Below are 22,831 nucleotides of genomic sequence, written 5' to 3'. Positions count from 1 at the left end.
TTTTGAAATGAAAGATGGAGTGGCTGTGGAGGGCTAAATTGTTGCCAATTACAGGGACGGGCCACAGAATAGCCTTTACTCTTCTGTTTGTGTGATACATCCATTAAGGAGGAAGGGCAGAATGCTCAATCCTAATGACTGGCTTGTCTGTGTTGGCCTTATAAGTGCTTTTTTGCCTCACATTGGCTAATGCATCAGCATTTTAAAAAGCACACGCTAATGTAGACTTCAGTGCCTAATGCAGGATGCTTCCTTCACAAGTGCCATGCACTTTCAGAAGTGTGTATTAGGGGTGAGCTAAATAACTTATTTTCTGAACGGACTAGTCTGTGGGTTGACAAATCAACTAATCTATTAAACTCAACATGTGACACAATGTACAATTTAAGGCACAGAAAAAGCTGACTTTTTTTTTCCCCCAAACCAATCAGATTAATGTATGTTAAAATTCGCATACTCCTTTTCACCTGTATTTTCATTTAGATTAACTCCTATATAATGATGATAGCAATCAGTTGAAAGCACTGAACATTTAACACTGTTAAATGCAGTATTTAGCTAAATTAATATAATATAAATTAATATAATTTTTATTCTGTACGTTGTGATAACTAAATGTACTGTAAATGCATCATTTATAAATATAAATTTTTAATTATTATGTTTTATTCACAAGTGGTGATTTTAAAGTGCTTTTAAAAATGCTTTAAAGTGATTTTTAAGGTGATTTTGGGATTCCCATACCAGAAGTTGACATGCATTTTTTTATAAAAAGCATTTATTTTAATCTTTTTTAATTTATTTTCAGCAATTAATTTTTGCAAATTGGTCCATTTCCTTTAAAGCACAGTTTGTGAGCTTGGTGTTTCGAGTTAAAGGAATAGTTCACCCAAAAATGAAAATTACACCATAAACTACTCACCCCAAGCTATCCTAGATGTATATGACTTTATTCTTTCAAACGAACACAGTCTGTTTTTTTATCCTGGCTCTTCAAAGCTTGTTAAACGTATGTAATGGTGATACATTGGTCCATCTTCTTGTTGATGATGAATTCAGAAGACATATGAAAGGCACCTGAAGATTTCCGGCCTCTTGTTTTTTTTCAATTGGGTTCCCTGCAGCTGATGCCTGTAGGAAATTGCCCTTTAGGAAATTGAGTGGAAACAAATTCATTTGGTAGCGCTTGAGCCTCTATTTAACAGGAGGTCAGTTGCTGAGAGAGCCTAGCACTGCAGCGCTGACCAGAGACCCCTTTCGCCTCATTCGCTCAACACTTCACTGACCTGCTCCATTACCAGCACTCCCACGGCTGGTTTATTCCCCTTCATTCACATAAACAGGGAATCGGCAGGCTCGCTCACTCATGACATGTTTCATTTGAGAGCTGTGTTCAGTGTCATACACATCAATCTGAATGCAGTAGTCAAACACTTTACAAGCATTTACCCTTTTTGCTGCTGGCCTTTTGATGTGCAACCAATGATTATCAGATGTATCTGCGTGACGTATCATTAAGTGAGTGCTGTCGCTGCATATAGTGCGGTATGTATATCACACTTCCTGCTTTCATGTCAAATTACATCCTCATGCTATTCCAAATAAATAGGACATATTTTTCTGCAGAACGCACAAGATACATTGAAATTCAGTGATATCGTCTAGTTTATTTTGTACAGAGGAAAAAAATACTTCTTATTTTGTGTTAAAAAAGAAAGTAATCCAGGTTTGGAATGGCATGAAGGTGAGTAAATAATGTCAAGTTCCATTTTAGGGTGAACTATTAATTTTTACATTCTAAAAAGCAGAAAATCAATTGCACCATTGTTCAGAAATATCTTATGTTCATCAAGGTTGAGTTTTTGTCCAAAATACAGTAATAACAGTGCTTTTGAGTATTGTTTAAAATAATTTTCTATTTGAATGTTTTGACAGCTGGTATCAAAAGCTGTAATATTTTAATGAAAATGGTTCTTTTATGAATAGAAAGTTCAATAGAACAGTATTTTTTTAAATAGAAATCGTTTGTAACAAAAGTCACTTTTGATCAATTTAATGCATGCACACGGAATAAACTCATACTCTGTTTGAACTAGCCGTTTGAACGGTGTGCATGTAAGGAAAATACCTATTAGCCTTCATTTTATTGCTGAAAGAACAACCATAGTAATCAAAATAACAGAGACAATAACAGCTGCGACATTGCTCACAGCAGAAGATATAAAGTCTACAAATTTCAAGACATTTATTGTCTGAAGACTGTGAATTCTGAAGCACTTTGGTGGCTTTAACTGCATTGATTTAAAGGACTTGAATTTAGAGACGCCACTACTCGAGATGACTTCAGCATGCTAAAACACTGCGTACAGATGCTGTAACTGCATACTTGTGTCTCTAAATTCACCCCCTTTGTAGCACAGCAAAGGGAAAAAATCTATATAAATTAGTCAACTTCACCAGTGAACCATCCTGACCCATTTTTACTAGCAACCTTGTAAATGATCTTTTCCATGATACTATTTGCAATGCTTGTCATCTGGAGGTCAAAGCCACTTGTGTTGAGAGGTGCGTTCAGGCCTCAACAAGAGTCTAATGAAGGGGCCTCGGCTGTCTGATGTAGTTTATCACCTCCTATGACATTTACAGTATCTATGCCTGCTGGGTTGAAAGATAAAGCTCTCAGGTATTATTATGACTATATCGTAGAGCGAGAGTGATTTTTATGGTAATTGCACTTCCCTGTCCTTTCCTGGAGGGTGTCTGTCCTCGCCTCTGTTTGATTTAAGTGGAGCACGTTCAGTGGATTTTCTGCCCCGTGCTTGTTATCCTTCTCGGCCAGCCGTGTCTGGCGTCACAGGTGTTTATTCAAGCACAACGCACCACTTTGTGCGAGCTCTTTTCTCTCGTGCGTGGATAAAACCCTGTTGGAACATGGCAAACGAGGTTAACTCTACGGATCTCCAAGTTTTGGAGCTTGTATCACGAGAGCGTTTGAAGTGACTTCTTTGTGCACCTAAGAGGGAATGTTTGACACAGAAACAGATCTTTCTTGTTAACTTGTGCGAGTTATGGTGAGTCCCAGACACGCAGAGGTGCGCAGGAAGTGGGATTATCCATAGCTGGTTTAAGAACATGGTGTCACATTATAATGAAGCAGTGAGATTGTTCCTCTGTAAAGGAAACGTGGCATGCTTCTCACGGATTAGTTCTTTATTCCCCTTATCTTTGTCGTGTGCATAATCCGCACACAGCCGTCCCGTATGAATGTTTGTCCTGGTTCCCACTCTCAGTGGGACACTGGAGCTCCCAGTCCAGCAATCACAAGCAAGATAGAAGGGAGCAGTTCGCCTGCACAGTGGGTTGAATACATTTATATTGGCAGCAGAAGCGGTGCAGGTGAAACTAGATATTAGATGTGGGTTAATGCCGTGTTAGGACGGGCAGCTGTGGTCAGAACGTAGGTAGAACGCCTCTGATGAGGATTTAGGACCTCATTTTCAGCCTACGTGAGCCTTGGTTTTACTTTGAAGTCTCACTGAGCCAGTTAAACCTCGCTGAAAGGGTTCAAAGATCTCTGAGACAGACACAAGCAGCGGGGATTCTCACATGTGGTCACGGGCAGAGCGAATGAACGGAGAGAGCAGAAAAGGGGCTTGCAAGGAGAGAAAAAAAAACAAAGGAAATCGAAACTGAGAGAGTGATGTTGCTGTCTGAAAGGATAAAATATGGTGTTTGACTTTGTTTTAGGTTGCATCAGCTCCCCTGAACATATGTTTAGCACTTCAAGTGATGACATTTTTATGAGCAGTCGTGTGCGGACCTCAATTTGCTGCAATCTTCTTACTGACTGAAGTCAGTGTGCTTTCCAGCTCTTCAAGCACAAACAGAACAGCTCTTTGAAGGAGTATATGGGTGTTATGTACTTAAAGGGATAATTCATCTCAAAATGAGTCTGTACTCATTGTACCTCTTGTCTTTTGAAGAGTTTCTTTTTCTTTTATTTGAGCACTAGTAGTTATTAATGGGTCAGTGACTTGAAGACTGTCCATGATTAACTAACCATGATTAAGACAGGTTCTGGCAAATTATGAAAAATACTTTTTGTTTTTTTGGAAGTTGGTTGGACCATATGGTATTTTTTTAGCTGCATTATTTGATTTTCTTGTGCACAATTTTTCTAATTAGTCTGAATAAGAAATAAAGCATTTTGTTATAATGTTTTTTTTTTTCTTCTGAGGAACAATAATAAAGGATTAGATTGAAAGCTGTTTGTCACTTTTGATCAATTTAATGCATCTTAGCCAAAAAAAAAAGTATGAAAAAAAGATTCTCCATGGCATTGTACAATGAAAAGGAATGGAAAATAGGATGATCTGTGAATAATGTGTGAATTTCTATTTGTTCCTCACACAAAGCTGCTGTATTTAGATAAATTACAAGACACATTTAGTCTCTGTCTACTTTTAATATATGAAATATAACATATTGTACATTATGCTACATGTCTTTGATGTTTCATGGAGTACAATACATTTGGAATGACTTTAGGATGAGTAAATCATTTTACTGTACTGTTTGAGTAAACTATCCTTTTAAATGTGTATATTGTGTTCTGTCCTGGAATACATCAAGTCACGTCAGTTTTATTTACAGCCTGACTTCAAGAAATTGTTAAATTAAATAAAATGAGAACTAAAAGAATTTCAAATCACATGAGCCAACATTTTATTCACAATAGAACATAGATGACAAATGTTTAAACTGAGTCATTTTACAATTTCTTTTCAAAACAGTTTGAAGACATCTGGACATTGGGGTTAGGACTTTCTGGTGTTTGGTGTTGGAATTTGGTTCCATTCTTGCCTTATATACGTTTCCAGCTGCTTTGTAGTCATGTTTTTTGTTTAATGATGCACCAAATGTTCTATGTAGGTGAAGGATCTGGACTGTAAGAAGGCCATGCTATTGTAATAGTTGCAGTATATGGTTTTGCATTGCCCTACTGAAGTACACAAAGCCTTTCCTGAAATAGACATCATCTGAAGGGGAGCACATGCTGCTCTAAAGCCTTCATATACCTTTTAGCATTCATAGCTGCCCATACTGTATTCACTTATGCACCAGATAAGTGCATCAGAGATGCTGGCTTTTGAACTAACCGCTGATAACATGCTGGAAGGCCTCCCTCCTTATTAGCCTGGAGGACATGGCGTCTGTGATGTTGAATTTGTACTCATCTGACTATAAAGCACTTTTCTATGGTTGGAATTGTCGTGGGGGGAGTGAATATCCAGCGCTCTCTCCACCCTTAATACCATGACTGAGGGGGAGACCCTTGAGCAAGGCACCGGACTCCCAACTGCTCCCCAGGCACCGCAGCATTGGCTGCCCACAGTTGCAGGTGTGTGTTCAAGGTGTTTGTTCTATACTCACTGCAGTGTGTGTGCGCACTTGGATGGGTTAAATGCAGAACACAAGTATAGGCCAGAATTCCTTTCCTTTCCTTTCCTTTCCTTTCCTCCACCTTTCCACCTCCTTTTTGCACAATAGAGCTTTAGTTGGGATCTGCAGATGGCATAGTGGATTGTGTATATTGACTGGTTTCTGGAAGTATTCCTGGGCCCATTTAGTAATGTCAATGATAGAATCATGCAGATGAGTGATGCAGTGTTATCTGAGGGCCCCGACACCATGGGCATCCAACAAAGCTCTTCGGCCTTGTCCCTTACGCACAGAGATTACTCCAGTTTCTCAGAATCTTTTGATGATGTTATGCACTACAGATAATGGGATTTGCAAAACCTTTGCAATTTGACATTGAAAACGTTGTTCTAAAAGTATTCTACAATCTTTTAACACACTCTTTACAGATTAAAGAGCCTCTGCCCATCTTTACTTCTGAGAGACTGCCTCTCTTAGACATCCCTTTTATAGCTAATCGTGTTACAAACCTGATGTCAGTTTACTTAATTAGTTGCTTGATGTTCTCCCAGGTGAATCTTGTCAATATTTTCTGATTTTCACCCTTGTGTTGCCCCCATGTCAACTTTGAGACCTGTAGCAGGCATTAAATTACAAATTAGCTCTTTTAGTGGATAGTGTACAATTTCTCAGTTTAAACATTTATGTTCTCTCTGTTTTAATGTGAATAAAATATTGGCTAATGTTATTTAATAAAAAAATGTCCCAACATTTCTGGAATCCGGTTTGTAAATAGCACTTTATACAATACAACTACAGATTGTTTCAAAGCAGTTTTACAGTATTAAATAGGTAAATAGTGTGTTGATAATGGAAGAGGAAAACTCATGTCTCATCTTAAAGTCTCACTTTTTAATAAGTTTTCTCTTGTCTGTGATAGTTAAATTTGTAATGTAGAGGCAGACCATACACTGTGCCCACAGTGCTTTGTTTCTGTGGTCTTCCTGGTCAGACAGAAAGGCGCGCATGTTATGTCCTACAGTGGTTCTTGTTTGCCCATCTAAAGAAAGACTTTCTTACTTGCCTGGCAGACAGCACTCCAGAAATGTATGAAATTGTGAATGCCATCCCACAATGCACCAGTACGCGATTAGAATGAGGTCTAAAACCGCTTGCATTCCTTAGGGCCTCCTTTTCAGAGTCGTGCTTATTGCATTTAATTCATTTAAATAATATCAACAGAGCTGTTGGAGTTTATGGGGAGATTTTGTCTCATCTTAAGAGCCTTGAGCAGTGATGTTTCTGAAATGATGTCACACTCAGAATGCAAATCCCATTAAACTGCGCTTTTGCAAAAAACAGAGTAAAAAACTGAAAGAAATTCAAGATATCAAATGGATTTATGAGCTCAAGGAAAAAAAAAAAGTATCCCGAGACTGAAGGCCTGACAAAACAGCACAATGAAAGCGCTAGAGGGGTGGGGAATAAAGATGGAGTAGCTTTGCATATATTGTAAATATGGCTCCACACAACTCAGAAATTAATGTCTTCTATTTCATATAGTTTTTTCGACTGGATGGGTGCAGCTCGGTGTATGAGGCCGTTCATTTTTCATTTAAATAGCCTTTCCGGGCATGCACGTTACTGCTAGGAGGCACAAGTCCATTGACAGCCAGGGTGATGGACGTGAATGAGAGACTGTCAGAAAGAGGCCAGCATGCATTAACTTAAAAAATGCTACTATGGTGATTTATTGATGAAGTGAATTGTGCCTAAAGACACACCGTTTGTCCTAATGTCTCACTTGCACTTTATTTTTCTGCTAGGATGCATTTTTGCACCGACCCAGTGCCTGCAACCACTGGTTGCACAAATTACATTCATGGTCTACAGGCAACGTGTTTTTCAACTGCTCTGTGGTCCTACAGTCTTCTGATTCACAGACATTTTACCTCCTTTGGTTTATTATGAAGCTCTGTGAACCTTTCTGTATTTCTTGCTGGCCTGTTGTGTTCTTTACCCTAGAAACCATGCAGCAAGTCTCCACTTCAGGATTATACACATTACATCTTTTCTACAGACTCTACATCTGCATATGACCCTCTTGCACATCATGCTGTCTCTACATTACATCTCTGAATATAGCTTTCTCTCCTATTTTAAGCTTAACCATGCAGCCTTTTCAGAGCTTGTTCTTACCTGTGGCATAGATGCAATGTTGCTTTCCAAAAGAAGGCATCTTAGAAGGCATCTCGTAATTACGCTGCATAGCTTTCACCTTGGGATCACACCCAGGATGCTTTAAAATGTTATTGGAACAGAGCCTTAAGGCTGAAAAACATGATAAAGAGGTAGTTTGGAAAGTCTTTCTAAATTAAAAATAGCAGAGTCCACACCACAGCTATAGTGATAACAACACAGAGGAAAGATATCAAAGATATCATATGCTGTGCATGCTTATAATAACCAGAACATTGTTGTGCCTGGTGTGGCTGCTAATATAGTTGCTATTGTTTTTTTTGTGTGAATGAGCCTTTAGTACAGTGGCCAAGTAGTGTTATTGGCTAATTTCATTTTTGTGTGCCAACTTCATTGTGTTGTGCACTAATTTTGCTGTGTTACGCAAATTTTTTTTTGTAGCTTGTTTCCATTTTCTTGTGCAAATCGTCTTGTATTGCGGCTTGTTTCTGTTATGTTGTGCCAATTGTGTTGCATTGCGGCTTGTGGAGATTGTGCACTACTGGGCCAACGTACTTTAGTCTTACCGCAACTCACTCAACAGAGCAATGAGACAAGGATTCTCCTCTGACATCCCCACAGAGCAGACATCAGGACTGCTGTGGTCATGTCTTGCTCGCTGAATGATTTTGTATTGATCCAATCAAGCCAAGAGCATGCCGTCTTACTACTCATTTCCTGTCCTTTTACGGGTGCTGTAGCCCACAGACCCCTTTCTTCCTGCCATTGGACAGTTAAAAAAAAACTTCTTTATTCTTAAATATAGTTAATACTTTTTAAATACTTTTTAAAAACTCATTCACTGCCACACACACACACACACACACACACACACACTCACACACAGACCAGTACAGCTGTGCCTCCAGCTGCTCACCCGCACACATACACAGGAAGCAGTGTGCCACCCCCCCGTCTGCCTGTACTAAAAGAACGGTGTTGTTGTTGTTTTTTTTTTACGCTGCACAGCTGAGGTGCTGACTGGAGTCCCTGTCCTGGCCTGGAAGAGGCAGTGCATATGCTTTTCTCTTCTTTCACACTCTTTCACACACACACACACACACACACACACACACACACACACACACACACGTTTACTTGGCTAATTGGGGGCATTCCTTATACTTAGTTGTTAGTTATGAAAACAGAAGATTTTCTACCCTTATTTTACAAAATCTCCCTTCCTTTTTATTCATTCTAAAATTTATTTGTTCATTCTGTTTTTGTTTATTAATTTGTATGTTTTGTCTTCCATTTCTTTTTTTTTATTAAATTTCTTCCTAGTTTATTTGCATGCTTTGGTTAATGTCCTGAAATGCTTCTGATGATGTTTTTGTTAGTTTTAAAATGATTTGAAGTTGAACATAAGGAGGCCTCAGCTGTGTCAAGAAAGGCGTGACATGTGGAGTATGTAACCTGTTTTATTGCTTTAATGTTTGGTCTAATTACAATCTCAGAAATTCACTCAGTAGCCAATAGGCCTGCTGGCTTGCATTTCTCTTAGTTTATGTATTTTGGCACAGTAACTAGATGCACAAGCTCTGACTTCCTTGTTTTATGCAACTGTAATCTTGCACCTCTCCTGTGAAACCTCATTAGACCCAAGTTCCTTCTTATCTCAAGTGGGGACAGGCTTCTTAAATCTGTCTTTTTACTCAGCCGAGCTCTGTTAAACCTTAAACGTATCAAAAAGCTGCTTGTCACTTTCTGGTTCAGCTCAGCTCTTAGATAACAGACAGAAAGCCAGCACCCTAAAGTATTACTGTATGTAGAAGTGAAGTGACCGCAATCGCAAAACAACAGGAAATGCAAAAATACACAGATTTTTACAAATACAAGCTTAAAATGACATGAGATTGATAATGGCAGTTTTCATTTGTTTTGCTTCTCTTAAAGCTCACCTTGAATTCTATTTAATATTTTTTTTTCACTCAAATCTGTTTTTATTGGTTTGATATTGTCCGCTTTACATTTACCACAAACTCAGATAGACGGCCAGCGTAAAAGCAACCCCATTCACACATTTACTAAATCAGTAAGTCACGTGCACTGCTTATGTGTACATAACAAAAAAATTGGCGTCAAAGAAACCATTCAATTCCAATCTGATGGTTCACGCTTGGGTCACATGGCCATGAATTGGACACATAATCGGATCAAGGACCACATATCAAAGCTGCCCAAATCGGATTGAAAAGATTGGATTTTTTTTGTGTTCACACTGCTCTGAAAAATGTGATCACTTTCACACTTAGACAAAAGAAATTGGATTTTGGGTTGCCAAATGCTGTGAACTTGTATTCCTTCTCAATATGATCCCCTCCTCTGGTCATTTGCCTTGCTACATCCTCCTCTAATTGGCTGTGGTTTCCGCCAAGCCCTTTTACTCTCCTTGTGAGAAAGTGCTTACACTCTGGCCTGCATCAAATGAGCAGAAGAGATTTTGGTAATTGCTCCACTGGGTTTGGAGTTTTGCGAGGTGTGGTGATGGTGGTAATGGTCTAGGCCAATTTGCTCCGTGTGTGTGTGTCTTCCTGTTAAACACCAGAGCTGTGTGTATATGAGTATGTCTTTTGGGTATTGCGTTACTCTCTTGGGCTGTGAGACACGGCATCATGGCTTCTGTCTGTATACACAGCAGCTCCATTAAAGTGCTTTTGGACTCCATGTGTGAGAGGCAATTAAAGCAAGACAAACAGCAGGCTTGGGAAAGTGGTTGTCTTTCATGTACCAGTATTTATCAGAGACTTTTGTGCTGACCAAAGACTAGACTATAGTCTCCTCTTTCGTTGTTTTACTTGCTCATTCTTGTATTCTACCTTTAAACAGGTTTTCTTTTGATCTTTGCCCACATTTGATCTAGTTTGCTCTCTTTTTCTTTGTCTATCTACTCGCGTTGTCTTCTGAATTTAATTGTTGTCATAGTGGTTTTGTTCTGTTCGTCTGTTCCCATGGGAGTCTCTTTACAATGATTTGTGTAGTAATAATTATGGTTGGGAACTGAGAGTTAGCCTAATTCCTATGATCTTTTACTTGTCTACATGACATTTAGTACATGTAAATGTAAATAAATGTGTAAACTTTTAAACTGTAAACTGTCTAAATTAACAGGGAACACTCCACTCACACGCACAGAAGTTGTGTGTATAATGACTTGTTCTTTATGTAAACGCAGCATGAAATGTTTATTTATTGAATGTCTCGACATCCACCTTAGCTCTTTTTGCAGAGTTTGTGAGAAAAGTTTTGTTTTTAGTGAATTGGTTGGTCTTGTTTACAGTGTGGACTGTTTTGGGATTGTTTATTTTTGTATTTTTTAGTTTTTTGAGATATTATCAATTGCATAGGAATCAAAATGCCTTTGGTTCAGTGGAAAAAATAGTCATGCAGGTTTCCTTCAACAAGAGCACGAGCATTGACGATGTTTTGAGTTTCAGTCTAATAACAGACATTCTGGATTGTTGAAATGCAGGGAAGTAATGTAATTATAACAATGAAGATTCCATAGTATGGGGGAAAAAAACTATGGAAGTCAATGTTAACAAACAAAAATTGGGCAAACATGTTATAATTGGGTAATAGTTTAAGTCCATTAAAAAAATAAGTACTAGAGGAGTAGACTATTAAATTCACTAAAAATAATACAAAAATTATTGACTTATTATTTATATGATTAGTTTACACTGCTAATTAGCATATATTAGAGTGAAAATAGTTTAAATAGTTTAGTGAGGTTTATTGTTGTCAACAGTATAAGGTTGCTCAAGACCATGATAGAAGCTAGGTGAAATAAAACTTTCATGAAATCTCTCTCATGCTTGGCACCCAGAGGACAAACAACTCCTGTGGTGTACTTTTAATAAAGTATTGTAAACTGGTATTAAAATGTATTTGAAACAGACAAAACTCTTATGCCGTCCTCCTCCTCCACAGGAGAGAGAGATCACGTGTTGTTAGAAACGCATGGTGTTTTATACAGTATGTGATCCATATTTAATGCTGCAGAGCTGATGGCAGGCCAGAGCTGGTTATTCTGGGGAAGTCTTCTGTGACCCACATGAAAACACTACTTTCATCAGCCGAGCTCAAAAAGAGGAATGAGCCTGACATGAATGTTCCAGTTAAATATCTCTGAAATGTCTCTGGATTTAATGTGTCATATGAAATCTTCATCCTGCTGAAATCATACTGATGGTTTATGGTCTAGCAGGCTGTCGCTTTCATCTGTTGAACGACAGGGCTTAAATGCTGGCCTGTCACTCCAGGCGTGCCGGAATTGCAAAATGGACCCTGGTGCACTTAAAAATCGAAACCCGGTTTGATGATATTTCATAACCACATACTGTACCGTAAAGACTTTTTTTTTTTCTTAAACAACGAGACACCATTGTTTACCAGTGGATATCCTGCAAATCAATCTAACAGATGTATGAACTAATTCAAACTTGGATTGTATGGACAGCTGTGTAACAGTCAGTGCTCTTGCAGTGGTCTGAGCTGACAGGTGAAGTCTGGTTTTCAGGGGAAATGTCTCCCAGCCAGCCTTTGAAACTCAGACGCCTGAACAGTGGCTCTGAGGACTTTGGCACAGTGAAGCAAACTTCAGCAGACAGACCAGGGGTCACATCTTCAATAAGGAAGATGGTTAAAATGAAAATACCAAAAGTGAGGCTGAAACCGATATAAAGTGGGTCTGTGGAATGTAAACGGGACAGAGACTTGGAAGAGAGTTAGGTGCTAGCATTAGACGTAAAGTTGCAGAATGCATATGGAGAGGTAACTGACTGTCTGATGTTGGTTAGTACATGCAAAAAAGTATATTGTATACCATAATGTGGTCAGTGGTTGTTGGTTGCTATGCACCTATGATGGTTTTTGTAGAGACAAATATGCCAAATCATGTCATGATTTGAGATGAATAGAACGTTCCAAAGAACAGTTTTTATCTGAAATAGAAGTCATTTATAAATGATTACTTTTACTGTCACTTTTGGAGATTTTATTTTCTAAATATAAAATATTTTAAATGGTAATAGAAATCTTTGTTTTCTTTTTCTTGGACTAATAAAAGGTATTAGGAATTTCATTTGAGGCAATTCTGTATTATAAATTCTGTTTTTCTGAAGCACATTTATTTTGCTGTTATGTCTGTGTTTTATAATTTAATACAGTAAGTGATTTAAGTGTCATAATATTAGTAGTGTTACAGATAATAAGAAAACAGAACTCTATAAGTACTTGAGAGAAGGCATTTTTATCGTCCTCATTTGTACATAATCTTCAATTACTTTATATTTCAACTGTGCGGACTACGCATCTTTATATAGTTAATTATTGACTTAAAATATGCCTCAATGTGGTCCAGACCTCATGCTTTGCTCCGAGACTAGTTTGGCTCTATTGTTGAGCCATAATACTGACTGAATAGAGAACAATTTACTGCACATGAAAGTGTTTATGGGGAGCCAGGTTGGCAGAGCGTAAACACGGGTCTCCTACAGAGCCGGATGTCATGGAGAGAGAGAGAGAAATGCAGGGCTTGACAAACATCAGATCACCTTGGGAAGTGTAAATTCCCATGTGCACGCTCGTGCCATAGTGCAGCAGTCAAGATAACCCAGCTGTCTGCTGCCGTTCTATAGAGCTGTTTACCGACATAGCACTAGGTTGCAGTTTCAGTGGTGTTTTCTGGAGTGTCTGTGTGTGTGGGCAGCTGGCTTGAGGAAAGCACAGGCGTGTGTGGGTGTACAGGGGTTACGAGAGGGAAGGAAACAGATAAAGTAAGTGATAAAAGCCACTTTCAGTTCACCATGGGATGGCCCAGAGATGCAGATGCACTTGCATATTTAGAAGTAATTGAATCACTGACGTCTCTTCTGAGGCGTGGGAAGCGTTCACCCACACACACACGCTCACTCATTGTCACAGATCCACACCAGACGGGCCGCACTAACAGATGGGCTGCGTCTTTTTTCTGTTACCGATTGGACAATGACATCCGAGGAATGACTTTCTCCCTGTTCTCTCAACTCCAAATGTTCACACTTGTCTTCCTTTTTCCTACGTCTTTGTCAGACATGGACAGGCTAGGACGACGTTAGTTTATCAGTTAACATCTTTCATTGTGTGCAGAACTCTCATTATTCTCACAGAGGAGGTTTTGTGGCTGTCTCAGAGATGCAGATGCTGTAAAACTTCTTAAAGTGGCTTGGGAGAATCAAGTAGTAAATACAATAAATACTGTTACACTGTAATAAAAATCTTGTTAAATTCACGGTTCACCTTAAAACTAACCTTAAAAGTCTTACATTGTGGGTTATTTTTTTTTTACAAAATTGGTTAAATTTATTGGTGTGATCGTTATGTTTCAACAGATACTTTTCTCAGTGACGATATAAAAGCGCTGTTTATATGTTGCCTACTGTACTGTATGTAAAGTTGGAGTTTGTGCCTTTGCTCATTAAAAATGACTGATTAATTATAATATAATAATAATAATAGTGTATTATTATTATTATTATTATTATTACAATTCCTGTTCTTAAATTCAAAGATTTCTGTATGAAATGAATATGTATGTAACGTGATACGTCACTGAACAAAAACTGTTTTCCACATATTCTCTAAGTATTCAACAATATAAATGTATTATGTTATAATTTTACAGGAAAGTAACAACTTTATACACAAACAAATATGAATAATTGCCACTTTCACACGTGAAAGCCATTAAATTGCACTAAAATTGGCAGATTACCTTTTCTATGAAAATGTTCCACATCTGCTACTCACATTTTGCTACCATTTACTGATCTGCACAGAAGTACTACAATTTTATTATGTGATTTGTCTTCGGTCCTGTGTGGCTAGTTTTTTTTTTCCTATAAATGAGACAATCTTTAGATTCAGTAATCAGTCGACTAATTTCTTCATCTGCTTGCATGGAGAGAAGATTTTCCATTTCAAAACCTGTCCAATTTGACAGCATTATTTTCCACGTCATTTCCCAATCCAAATATACTCTTAATTTAAGTCTTAGACCTGTTTAGGCACATCTCGCTAAGTGGGCTTATTTTTATACGTAAGACCTGAGCTGAGTGTATTCATAAACTCATTATATGCTAGAACTTTGACCTTCTATAAGTGTGTTAATTGTATTATTTACAGTTAGGGCTGGGCAAAATATATATGCTGAACTTGTCAGTAAAACCAGTGCCTTGATTGCAGGTGATGGAGATTTACCGTTACAAAGCAACCGGCTACTGACGAGATGCACATTAATATATTGTACGATTTTTTTTTTTCTATTTACAGTATATTTTTTTTGATTGCCGCAGACACGCTGTGTGTGTTTCTCAAAAGGTGATTCTATTGAGTGGCTGTGTTTTCTGTATAATGGGTCTCTTGGCTGAAGGCCACTTGATTTCTTGAAGAGCCGATGATTCTTCACATGCGGCAAACTCCACATGCACTCAAACACACAAATTTCAAGCACTCAAAAGCTTGAATGTTTTCTTAAAAGACAGTATTGGACTTTTACATTAGGATTATGACTAGATTATTGAGAAATACCTTTTGACTGGTTATGATAGTTGGTTGATAGTTGATAGTAAAAACAAAACACCATTTTAAGTAAAAAATGTAATTGTTTTGATGTTTATATCGAATATACTCAGATTTTTGACCCCTTCTGTCTTTCTTACAGTGGTCTCATGCTCGGCTCAGCGGCAGGTCACAGTTCAGCCAGGGCCCTTGATCCGAACAGAAGGCTCTCACATCACCATCTGGTGTAACGTGACCGGCTACAAGGAAGGGGTCGAGCAAGACTTTGAATGGTCCATGTATCTTTACACCGCTCCCGATCGAGAGATCCGTATCGTGAGCACATCGCAGCACAACTACGCCTACGCCTTGTACTCCCAGCGCGTCAACAGCAAGGAGATCTACATCGAGAGGCTGAGCGGAGACTCTGTCCTGCTGCACATCACCAAGCTGCAGGCCACAGACCAGGGCATGTACGAGTGCTACACTCCTAACACAGACAGCCGCTACCTGGGCTCCTACAGCGCCCGTACCAACCTCACCGGTGAGCCCCCTCTGAACTCTCACTTTAGCCCTGATTTATAGTGTAGTATGCTTCCTACAGCACTGTTTTTGCGTTCATGAGCTTTATTCAGACTGGACAGGTTTTCCTGCAGGAGGCTACATAAATGCGTGTTTCACAGATGTACTTTGTGTTTTTTTTTTTTTTTTTTTTCCCGTTTGAATCAAACACATCTGTAATTTTCTTTCACAACCTTGGTGCGAATTACAGAGAAAATTACCTACTGTTTTTCAGATAACTCAAGGGTCCTCTGAGAAATCAAATTCTATCCTGATAGCAATGTCTGTGATTTGTGGGAAATTGTTATTATATTTTTCCTCCTCACAACTTCTCATTTTTTTTGACCTTTCATTAAAAGCCATAACTTAAGCTGTCAGTCAGCACATGGAGAAAGTTATAGTTACAGTATTGTCCTTGAATTTAGACCTTTTCGCCCGTTTTCTGTGTAAAATGTTTGGTGGTTCAAGAACGAGTGACAGCCCATCCAATTTAAAAGAGAATAAAATCAATAATAGATTAAAAATATGATTTAATTTTCTCTTTAAATCATTTAGAGGCAACCAAGTCCTGTCTGAATCTGTACTTGAAATGTCAGGCATCATATGTTAATAGTAGGAAGAACTTTATTGGTCTGCACAGAGCATAGTTTTTCTGATATGACTTTAAATGACAAAAACCCATCACCAAACACCAATGACTTGCACGTAGACTGTATAAAAGTATTAGGACACATGCTTCTTTAGAGCAGAAAATGGCACTTCCAAAACTGTGGCCACAAAAAATGGAAACATAATGAATATATCTTAAAATGGTATATCCATCTCTTTTGCAACAGTTTTGGAAGCATCTAAAATGGCTGTACCCTTACGTATAAGTCATTAGTATTTGGCCCTTTTGCCTCAAGGTCTGCATTTAAAGTCACACCAGAGGTGTTCAGCTGGGATTAGGACTTGGCTTTACGCAGACCAGTCAAGTTCTTCCACACTGACTCAATCAGACATTTCTTTTTGAAGCCTGCATTATAAACAGAAGCATTGTCATGTTAGAATAGAAAAGGCTCCTGCCTAAACTTTTGCTATAAATTTAGAAACACACAGTTCACTAGAATATCATTATAAGCTTAAACATTTAGATCAGTTCTCATGGAAATGACTATAATATATATATATATATATATATATATATATATATATATACCAGTTCACCTATTTACCATAATCTTAATTTAGCTTTAATGTTTGAAAACTCAAACTTATTATATATTTTTAAACTGTACATTGTAATGTTGTAATTCACTTCTAGCATTTAGCCTAATTTTAGTTTTTATTTGTAATTTCTTTAGGCAAATTGTTTATGTGTTTAAATTGTCCTTTTTGAGGATCCCCGTTACTAACTGTCACTAAATACACATTTAATTTGATTAATTTGAGTCTTAGTAACTGATTTCTTTTCCAAGCAGTTTTTAGCAATGTAAGTTTGGATTTGCTTGGATAGTCACTTTTGGGAATTTTTTTTAAATGACATTTTGAAATGCAGCTTTTTTTTTTTTTCTTTTCTTTTTTTTGGAGCCGTCAGCCTGAATCCTCTCCAACTCGTCATTGCTCAAGTTAATGGATCTACGCTAATTGGTGGACTTTTAATGCCTGAGTGGATTTATGCAGAACAAATCAGTCACTTTTCTGGTGGAGTAACAGAGAATCTACCTGACAGAATGCCAGTCCATCTGTGTGCCAGCCCACCCTATTATTAAGTAGGGCACAGCCTTGTAATGCTGCCTTGCCACCTGCCACCATGATATCAGTATCAATAGTCCTCTTAATTGCAATTGTAATTAAACTTTTTATCCTTCCAGCTCTGATCACACACACATACCGCTGATGTCTCACAGTCACATGAGCTTATCAGTGACTGCTACTTATTACAAAAAGCTCATTGTTAGCGGTTCGGCTGTTGATTGTGACTAACCGTGTGGGCTGAGTTGTCAACGGCAGGCGTTGCTGCATAGGCTCACATGCACCGCATGTCTTGAGAGGCTGAACAAATGGACATGTGGACCAGCAGGAACAGTTTTAATATGGGATCTGTGAGTCATGAGTCGTGTTCGGTGTGGGCTGGGGAGCATCACACAGAGAGCCACCTGTTTAAGGACAGGCATGTTGCTTAACGCCCCATTCTGACATCCCTGTCCCTCTTTAAACACACCATCATTCTTTCTGTTGTTCCTACATGCTAACATACCTCTTGGAAGCGCTACTTTTTAACTAGCATCCTATTCACATCATCACATAGCCGTTCTTGTGGAAAAATAACCAGTTACAATGAACCTGTAGCAAACAAAAGGTTTTTTTTTTTTTATGTTGTGCTTAGTACATGATGTAACTACAGAAGAGCGGAGAGCTTCTTTAAGAATATTTCATGAATCCGGACCCAGATGACTGGTTTAAAAAAGTACCCTGTACGCTAAATTGAGTTCAGTTACTGTCTTTGAGATGCTAATGCTAGTAATAAAATACATTTATACTGTTCCATGTGAGTTACTCTCCCTAATGCTGCAGGATTTCATATTCCTAATGAAATGCAGTGTTGATCTCAATTTAATTCTTTCTTTTAGAACAGGGTGAAACAGAACTGTTGGAGCATTTTAGAAAAACAAACTGTTTGTCTGTGTGTCAGGGTGCTGTGACCTTTGCATCTTGATCTTTTCTCACATCCTGAATTTCCCACAGTGCACTGAGATCTGCTCTAAAACCTCCTTCAACCCTTTATGTCTCTATCAGGCAGGATTATGCTTGAAAGACAAGTTAAGGTCAGAAGTAAACGTGGCTAAATTCAATAGCTCTGGCAAACTCAGATAACAGCAGGTATATTCCAGCATATATATATAAATGGAGCTGCTTTCCACAAATAAAGCTATGTGTCTAAAAAGAGAGACCCGATTAATCAAAAATGCGTTTTACATTAGCACACAATGCTAAGCTAACAAAGCAATACACTAAAGCATAAACATAGTTCATACCACACATATATTGAGATCACACATATATTGAGACATATATGTCAAATTGTCACATTTAAATGCAATTAAACTGCAGGATGTCTTAATGCTATACTGGGTTTAAGATGAGGGTATAGGTTATGGTAAGGGGTTAGTATTTGTTTTAACAATGTGTAAGCAACACTTGATGATTTTTTTTTTTTTTTTTTTTTTTTTATAGAACTGACAAGGTAAAATAGTCCAATTTAATAGATGATCTGCTATTTTTGATCTGCTGTTTTTTTTCTGTAATGTGGCTTTGATTCCAATATTGTCCAAAACTAACAGAGCAGAGGTTTGCTACCCACCTCTTTAGCTTAGGAGTGCCTAAAAATACAGTTAGCATTTGGAACAAAGCCACTAAAAAGACACAGCATATGTCTGACCTTCAGGGATATTCTAGTCATTTACAGGAATAACTCAACTAATCAAAAATGTCAGCCATGCTCAAGTGTTAGTAGGTATCTGTAGGATCCTGTAGACTGTACTGAAGCTGCGCATGTTTAAGCTAAGCTAACAGCTGAAGCATTGCTATATATACATCCTTGGCCTGTGTAATAATTAGCATGTGTGTTTTCATAGATTAATGAATGATCAGTATGCTTCATAAGTGGGTTAGGAATGTGCGAGCTGAATGTAGGCCATGACTGGGCTGCTCTCAGCTGCTGACAGGAGTAATGGCTGTGCTCATTGTGGGCTGTATTTTTAGGCAGTGTACATGAGGTGAGGGGAGGAAGCACATATACTAACTGAAGCCTCTGTGTGTCTCTAACCTCTTAACCCATTTCCCCACGGTCTTACTCATATTACAGGACAACCCTTGCATGCTTTTCAATGCCTCGCCGCCTGGCAGCTGCGTGCGTGCTGTCATCGAAAATCATCTAGCCCTCTCTTTCTACCTCTTTTTCCTCAGTTATGATTTTTCCCCCTTAATTCATTCTGTAATCACAGTTAAACTCAGTTTATATACATAGCCACAGGCAATTTTGGATAAATATCAGTATTCCTGTCAAGAACATGTGCAGATCGTCTATCACCCCAAAATCAAAATAATGAAATAATTATACAGTGCTTCACAGGCAGTTCATATATATATATATATATATATATATATATATATATATATATATATATATATATATATATATATATATATATATATATATATATATATATATATATATTTAAAAATAAATAAATAAAAAATAATATATATATATATATATATATATATATATATATATATATATATATATATATATATTTTATTTTTTTTTTTTTTTTTTTAAATAAAAGCTTACTCGCCTAATAATTATTTGTGTATCTATACAAAAAAATGAATTACATTTTTAGACAGTACAACAAAACACACATACACAAAGTATTCTTGGACTGTCTAAAATGTAATTTTTTGTTTTGTTTAATGAAACAAATCCTTTCCGAATGCAAAATTATTGCCAAATTAAAAACTCACAAAACTGTAACTAATTAAAACATTGGTAATAATTCTATTTATTTTTCTGTTTTATTTATTTTTTTAGAATTAAAGAGTAATGGGGGTTTCCCCCTATGAAATGTAAAAGCTGAGCTAATAAGAAATGTCTGGGTATATGTGTATAACAAAATCAAAAATATGTATTTTAATGTAAAAAAAATATATAGGTTCAGTTGTCTTTATACAAAATACAATTTTTTTTTTTTTTTTTTTGGGACAAAATGCGACCAAAGCATGTTTCTTCAGATTCACCCTTCTAGTGTTGTCACTTGTATCTTCTGTTCTTTACCTTCTGTTCTTTAAAAGCTGTGTCGCTGATGTTTATTGTGCTCGGCTATATCTGGTGTTTTGCATGATGGAATGATGAAATAAGATGATAAAGTTCAGTTTTCCTAAATAAACGGCCATTTCTATGCATTTCCTTGGCGGCTTGCTGTTTCTGACGTCAGTGGGCAAAAAGGAAGCTCTGCTCAGTCCTGCCAAAGAAAAATGGTTCAAGCAAACGGGCGAAACATCCTCTTTTAATCTGCTTCACTCAGCGGCAATGATTTATTTAACAGTTTGCTTCTGAAGAAGATTTAGAGTTTTGTAGTTGTACATTTCAAATGGTTTCTTCTCTTCTTCTAGCTTGGTGCTTTTTTTCCCCCAACCCTGTCCCTAGTGATGCAACTCTGTTCAAACATGAGCGATACAATCACTACTGGGTGTTTGGCACTGTGTTGTTTTTGTTTTGGGTATAATTTATTTATGTATTTGTTAGTTGAAACATTTTATGGCTTTGAGCTTTCAGGCTGAAATCCTCTTCCTCCGACACTTTACTAAACTAGGCTGCATTTACTCTGTCAACCAATTTAGTGTATTTTTCCCCACGGTTATCTGGCACAGACCAGATTTGGTTACAAAATAGCTTTTTATGTGGACCACTTTCATATGTTATTTTCAATCCACTGCACATCCAATATTTAAACACTCCTACTTGATAATAATTTCACAATTGTCTGTATTTAATATCCACTGTAATAGATTTTGAGGTCTGTGCATGTCCAGACATAGTAGTTTTAAACCTTCAAGATGTTAAGCAATTGTGAAATGTCAAGCATGCTTTTTGCAGTGAGGAGATGCATTTTTAAGATGAAAAGAAATGAGTATAAACCAATTAAAAGTGTGAAAGCACCGCAAGTCGCTCTTATGAAGTTCTACAGTACACTGAAGGCTGGTTGTGTATGCACATTTTAACATAATTGGAAGGACATAAATGAAAATTCATTATTTCAATAAATTACTGTGCAGAATTGGCGAGAACAGTGTAATGAATGGTATGAGTAAGCATCTATTATTTCCAAAGGACAAACGTATGCAAAGAAAGGGCATTTCTTACTTTATTCTGCATAGCATGGGATACTGTACCCGAGTACTGAAAATAAATGAAGTCTTAATGAAGTTAATTGAATTCCTGTGATGTTTAGTTGACCCGCTTACGATTTTTGAAAGAATGTACAGGTTGAGGTTGTATTTGATGGAGTGTAGTAAAACATTTAAGGACAGCTAGTGTATCTTGGTGTATCATAAATGTAAACATGTCTTTTACTGACCTTTTAATTTGTGTCTTCTTTTTGATGTGTTCTTTGAGCTTAGGCTCCTTTAGATCTCTCCTATTTAGTGTGTGTGTGTGTGTGTGTGTGTGTGTGTGTGTGTGTTAAAAATGGTATCTTCATGTGGCAAGGATTAGGGCTCATTTTGTCATTCAGTGACACCAAGCTTTCTCTCTCTCTCTCTCACACACACACACAGACACACACACACACACTCTAGATTAATAGAAAGTTCTCATTTGAAATGTGTTGTTTTCACTTAAACTAATTATAATTGAATTGAAATATGCTGCTTTTGTCCCTAAGGGGAAATTTGTCTTGGACTACATGGAGCTGTGCACATGCATAATATATTATCATCACAAATCTTACAAATGACAAATTAGCGAAATACACCGCGATGCAGTGTAAAACATTTGTAGGAATACAAATGGCTTGGGCATTTTTAAGATATGGGTGAATCTATTATTCTCTTGTCAAGTGACCTTTATTTATTTAGGGTTTTATACAATACGGATTGTTTCAAAGGAGCTTCATAGCAGAGAACAAAAAAACAAAACAAATCGGTGATGCAAATTTCATCATATATGAGGCAATTCTGAATTCTGCTGTAAAACGGCTCTAAAAAGACAGTAGTTTTTTATTCAACTGGAGTTAGTTTAGTGTTGGTTTGGTTTAATAAATGTGCAAGATCATCAATTATAAAACAAGTTCAATTCAGCTATAAGCAACCCTACAGAAATAATGGAGTCATTATTCAGCTCGAGTCAGTGTTGATGCGTTTCTATGACGGCGTTTGTGTTGCAAAATATAAAACGACTGTAGCAGCTGGACTGTATCTAAGACTGGTTTGCTGGAGAGCTCAGCTGATATGCATGTAGAGTGTTCTACATTCCTCTGAAGTTTCCACTGGTTGTGCATGCCAGCATATCCCTCTTTTTCTGCTG

At 37.4% G+C, this 22,831-nt stretch overlaps 1 protein-coding gene across 1 annotated transcript in view; it reads left to right on the top strand.

Annotated features, from left to right (window-relative positions):
• The window catches only part of igsf3 (immunoglobulin superfamily, member 3), a 126,339-nt gene that overhangs the window by 14,177 nt on the left and 89,331 nt on the right, over positions 1-22,831 (top strand). The window contains exon 2 of the mRNA XM_043249536.1: positions 15,365-15,745. Within this exon, the coding sequence (XP_043105471.1) occupies positions 15,365-15,745 (381 nt within the window). The remainder of the gene's footprint in view (positions 1-15,364; positions 15,746-22,831) is intronic.

The sequence above is a fragment of the Puntigrus tetrazona genome, chromosome 9 (genome assembly GCF_018831695.1).
Source record: "Puntigrus tetrazona isolate hp1 chromosome 9, ASM1883169v1, whole genome shotgun sequence".
Taxonomy (NCBI): Eukaryota; Metazoa; Chordata; class Actinopteri; order Cypriniformes; family Cyprinidae; genus Puntigrus; species Puntigrus tetrazona.
The sequence above is the reverse complement of the archived record's forward strand: the minus strand, read 5'-3'. Positions and strand labels throughout refer to the sequence as shown.